Below are 5,566 nucleotides of genomic sequence, written 5' to 3'. Positions count from 1 at the left end.
AATTAAAATATTTGTGACATATGTCAGAAATAACAAGTCCAGAAAACGTTCAAAAACCATATTTGTCGGATGTAGTCTAGACGGAAAATAGGAACCCTGGCTACAAATAATTAAGGATGATATTTTTATGCAAGTTAAATTCTTTACTTTGCTTTGTACTAACATAATCATCATTTTATCAGCATAGTTTAGAGGTCATTCATCACTCCATCCCTTGTGTTAATTCTGGGTTTGGTATTCGAACTCTTCGCACTACATTCAGAATTATTCGCTTCTTATTTTATTTCAAACACAATTTTATTCTTTGGCTTTGGCTGATATATTCATGTTTCTAATTCTCTTCAAGTTCTCTTCTTAGCATCAAGCTGTAACGTTATTTCAATATCGTTTCCTGTATTAATAAATTTTTGGGCAAATAAGAAAAAAATAATTGTGTTGTTGTAACATAAGATTTTCAAACGATTTCTAAACGCTCAATGTGTAATGTCAAATATTATGTCAATGTCAAAAAGTTTCTAACCTCAACTTTACTAACCTTGCGAAACCTATTTATTATAAATATAATTAATTAGACATTAGTGATGTACCGCGCCCTATATGGGCGATTGCTGGCAGTGCCAGTTACGGTGGACGTGCGCGCTATGCACAGCGCAGCACCGTTGTTTGCCGCTGCCAAGAAAACAACATCCGCCGCTGGAGGTACCATCGTTACTACAACGCTTACAAGTCCAATATGAGTTTTATAAAAGAATCACGAATTATCACTTACATCTCGACCATCTAGATAGTACCAAATATGTACAGGATAGTACCATATGCAGGAAGGAGAACAAAACTTCCTTATATTGTTACAATTTTTTAAATCTATTAAGTTTGTATTCCTTAACATGCCCCTTCTCTAGACCTTGAGTATCTTGAAACGGCTTTCCACACACGCTTTGTAAAATGACCAAGCCTCAAAGACCAAAGAATTTGAAAACAGACAATAATACTAATAGGTATAAAACTGACACCAAGATTATCGATGTTAGTACTTTAACAACAGTATTTTTTCAGGAGTAATGGGGTTAGGCAAAGGCAAGAAGAAGCTAGGCAAGCTGGGTACCATGGAGAAGCGTGAACTGCCAGTAGAAACAGACCCTCAGAAGCTTGTCACTCAAGTGTGTGGCGCCAATATCTATACCACAGGAGAAGACCCCAAGGTATGCCAACTTTGCGCGGGGAGACCCTAACCGCTCGCGTCTAAGGCTAATTCAAAGTCCCCGGCACCCGGAGATCCGGAATACTCCGAAAACCAAAATTTTTGACTCTCAGGATCCAAAAATCAAAACATTCCAGAAACCTCGAAATCCGGAATTACAGTATCTCAGAATCCCAGAGTCCGCATTCAAGAGTTCTTGGATCCAAAAATTTTTAAATTTCGGAAACCTGAAAATATTGAATTATGGTATCAAGGAAATCCGCATTCTCAGGATCCTAAAATCTTGGAAACCCAGGATCCTAGTATCCTGCATTCCAAAAATTCCGCTTTCCCAATGATCATGGTGTCCCTCTTTTTCGAAGACCCGGGATTATAAACAGAGATCGGCGGGGGTGAGCTATTTACCTTATAATTTGACATGTCTTACGTCATATTATAAGGCAAATAGCTCACCCCCGCCGATCTCTGATTATAAAATCCCAGAATCCAGGGGTCCTAATATCCCATATGTCCAGTCCAGAATCTCTGTGTCATGTGGAAATGACATCTTGGCTAGGCCCCCTGATCTCCTTCGCGCCTCTTCCACCATCCCACTAACCTGGGGTTAATCGATTAAACCATTAACCCAGTGTCAAATTGTACTGGTAACCATGGTAAGGGTAGTGGGATGGTGCAATTGGCCCTTAATAGTAACTTTATGGATATCCATCTGGATATCATAGATACAAAACATTTTCATTGTAATCCTTTGTTTTGCAGCTGGGCCCAGATAGCGAGTACCCCGACTGGCTCTGGGACCTGCACACAGGCCCCGCGCCGCCGCTGGAGTCGCTGGATCCCGACACGAAGGCCTACTGGCTTCGCGTGCGCGCCGCAGGCATGCGCCGCAATAACAAGCTACGATCGCTGCGCAAGTTTTAGATTTTATAATCGGCTTTGTCTCTGGAATGTCTCATTTAATTTAAATGTTACTTTTTTTCTCCATATGAAATGAATGATGTATGCAGTGTACGGCAACAGGAGTCCAAAGTTTTATGGTGTTCTTATAATATCGCATTTCAACAAGGTGCACAGAAATTTTAATGAAAGTAGTCAAGGTTTAGAGAACAGTGTTTTTGTGTTGAAACTTTATACCTCTCCTCTTACAGTGTTCAAGCAAATGTGTTTCATAGTTAAATTAAAAGAGATATTAGAAGTGGGTTCCTGAGTGGATCATTGTGAAAACTCATAATGAATGAGGATGCCTAATTTTTAAGTAGGAAGTGTAAATAAAATGTTAGTTTTTAAATGTAGTATTTTCCTTCGAGACTCTTTCGAGAATACGTATAGCTCTAATCTTATTAGAAGTTCATGCTAGAAGAAGCATAATTTTCACTTACTAACTTTGCCCGCAACCTGCTCGTCTGCGTGGAATGACGATGATGGTTGATGACGATTGATAAAAACCATAACATTGAGGACATTGGGCCTGAGAGTGTATAAGGGAGAAGTGGAAGTGGGAGTTGGAAGGGGTAGACCTCGGCGGACTTTCTCTGATCAGATCGGGGAAATCCTGAAGAAAGGCCAGGTCAAGAGCACCCTAAACCGACGAGCGTGTATGAGGAATGTTATGAAAGTGAAGGAAGCGAAAGAGGTATGTCAGGATCGTAGCAAGTGGAAATCCGTGGTCTGTGGTGTGGGGCGTTAATTAAGACAACCAATCGGTTATAAGTATGACTTTATTCTGGATAATGTTCCTAAGTGCTAGCGTATATATAATAATAAGGCTACGTAAGAGTGTTCGTGGCTTAGCGCACACTACACCTCCCTTTTGGAAGGAAAAAAAAAAGATTAGAATACAATAGTCTTTTTTTTTCAAAAACAAAAATTTCAATACAAAATTGATACAAAAAAAGGTAAAATTTTAGAGTACACATTAATCAATAATATTTTTATTATTTGATTATCTGATTACCATAAAATATAATACTAGATTTTTATATTTAAATGTTATATTATACCTAAATTATAAAGTCAAGTTAGGAATAATAACAATAATGAAACATTACCATTAAAAAATATTGTTTAAAAAAAAATACACGCAATGATGACGAAACAAAAAACTCTAAAACTATTTTCAATGTTACATGTTATTGAATAAAGATAAAATAAAATAATTTATATAAACTAATCGCAAACAATCTTATAAAAATAAAGATTAATTAACCTTGGTTGTTCATTTCAGTAAGTTTCAACATTTTTCATTTTCGTTTATATTCCGTGAATGAGGTACCTTGACGTATTCAGTGGCCTTGTTTACCTATTTTATTCATTATAAATTCATTTGTATGACGTCCCTTTTAATATAATACATATTTCCATTTACATACTTGCATCTAAAGCATGCATATCTCTTTCGGCAAGGGTACACAACGCATTCACATACATGGTCGGCCGACCTTACTATAATTATTTATTTTTCTACTAGTCGACTGTAATTCTTGAATTAAGATTTCTTATACCAAACTGCAATTGGGTATTTTTAATGTATGGGCTCCCAACTCAACTATAATATTCATTTCGATACAGTTTAGTCAACTATAATGAAATTGACCAATCACAGCTCGCCGCGATCAAGAGGACGAAACAAAACCATAGCTCAAATTAATTATTTTAGGTTGTATAGTAGAAACAATTGGTTCATAAGTCAGAAACGCGCATGTGACACCCTTAATATAGCAACATCCATAGACTACGAAAACCACTTAGTGTTGCTTGTTAGTCTCCATAGGCTACGGTGGCCAAAATCGAGAAAACAACCATCTAAAAATTTAATTTAGCGCGGAGCAAGTACCAGGGCCTCATGAGTTACGAGAAGGTGTCGTTGACCAGCCCGCCATAGGGTGCGGGGCGCGGCGGCCGGGTCGCGTACCCAGTATGAAGGTATCGCGGCTGATTGCTAATCTTAGCTCAGTATACTTTTGGTTTGGTTTGTTTGTATGATTTTACTAGTTTAAAGCACTGACTTAATATTAGAAATAGACACACAGAGCGGAACAAAAATGTCAACAAAATGTGGATCAGAATGACATTAGCTGCAAATTTGCATTGATGATAAAAACGCTTACGTAAATTTTGAGTCAAGATAAATGTTTTGTACGGAAAAGAACTTACTGTCGTAAGCATTAAGTGTCAAATTTGTAAACATTATTACCAACACTGTTAAAACTTTAAGTCCGATGGCACTAAACGTAACTTCACCTTTGTATTTACGTCAAACAACGTCAAACGAGAATAATGAACGAATGGAGTCCCTTTGGTACATTTTAATAGGTATTACTGTACAGAAAAACCGAAGTAATAAATGAAACAAATTTAATTTGATCGGGAGTTCAAATAAAATTAATTCATGGTAACAACCCGTGTAAGTTATCATAAAATAAATTTATAAATTTATTATATTTTCCTTGAAATAAATTCAACTTATTAAATAACTGTGTATTTTAGATCTACATAATACTCTTCGCACTTTCGTTCTTTGCAATATAGTGCACGGGGACATTCAGGTCGCTACTGGTACTGATTGGTTATGGTCTTTATCAAAAAAATCCTGTGGTTGTCACTGTGTTCAGACAGGTTTAACATTTACAGTTAGTCGATGTAAGCCCTTATTGGTCGTGTATATGTCGGAAACAGGGAAATGCGCCGAACACACAAGTGCCGTTTTGCCTTGTTTAAAACTGCATCACCCCTATCTCTTGCTATAATAGCAGTCCACTCTGCACGTCGCATAGGTTTTCTTGGAAATCTTGAATTTAAACATAATATTATATCTTACGAATTCCATATAAAAATAAAAAAGTATTGGCCTCACATCGACTCATTAGATTTTTGTTCCTTCACATCCCTTCTTTGGTACTAACAAAATAATTTATTCAAAATCATGAAATTACCACCAGATTACATAAATTATGTAATGCTATCCAAAGAACTAATCGAAAGAAATACATTCCATGCTTTTTCCTCGTTTTATCATTGTTGTTTTTGCATATTTTTACGACCATTTTACGACATTGTTGACAACTTCACATTTGAGCGGTCCATACAAGACTAAACGAAAAAGTAACGCGTGGTCTGTTTTAACGTTACTTTTGCGGGGCCATTTTTTGCGGCTGATTGGGTATCCAGTTCTTATTCTATATCAATGGTTTAAAGTATAATTTTTGTTGACTAGTAGAAAAAGTATTGTATACAATAGTGATATAATCCAGCTTTTCAATCTCGTACCTTACTTAGGCAACTCAGCAAGCTTCGTTGCCTAAACACGGTACTCGACTGAAAAACTCTCTATTATATCACGATTGTATAAAATACTATTATTTGCTC

At 36.6% G+C, this 5,566-nt stretch overlaps 1 protein-coding gene across 1 annotated transcript; it reads left to right on the top strand.

Moving 5' to 3' along the window:
- Nucleotides 1-527: 527 nt before the first annotated feature.
- Nucleotides 528-2,440, top strand: LOC134799291 (large ribosomal subunit protein mL54). The gene is made up of 3 exons (XM_063771673.1): nt 528-699; nt 1,057-1,202; nt 1,961-2,440. Exons 1-3 carry the CDS (start codon nt 582-584, stop codon nt 2,120-2,122), a joined length of 426 nt encoding a protein of 141 aa, XP_063627743.1. The 5' UTR covers nt 528-581; the 3' UTR covers nt 2,123-2,440.
- The last annotated feature ends 3,126 nt before the right edge of the window (nt 2,441-5,566 follow it).

This window comes from Cydia splendana, chromosome 2 (genome assembly GCF_910591565.1).
Source record: "Cydia splendana chromosome 2, ilCydSple1.2, whole genome shotgun sequence".
Lineage (NCBI taxonomy): Eukaryota > Metazoa > Arthropoda > Insecta > Lepidoptera > Tortricidae > Cydia > Cydia splendana.
Note: the sequence above shows the minus strand (reverse complement) of the source record. Positions and strands in the feature narration are given on the sequence as shown.

Bases quoted from the DNA above. Each gene is read 5' to 3' on its own strand.
- LOC134799291 (XM_063771673.1), top strand. From the start codon at position 582: ATGTACCGCGCCCTATATGGGCGATTGCTGGCAGTGCCAGTTACGGTG. The intron at 700-1,056 runs GTACCATCGTTA...GTATTTTTTCAG, and splicing joins AACAACATCCGCCGCTGGAG to GAGTAATGGGGTTAGGCAAA. The intron at 1,203-1,960 runs GTATGCCAACTT...TTTGTTTTGCAG, and splicing joins CCACAGGAGAAGACCCCAAG to CTGGGCCCAGATAGCGAGTA.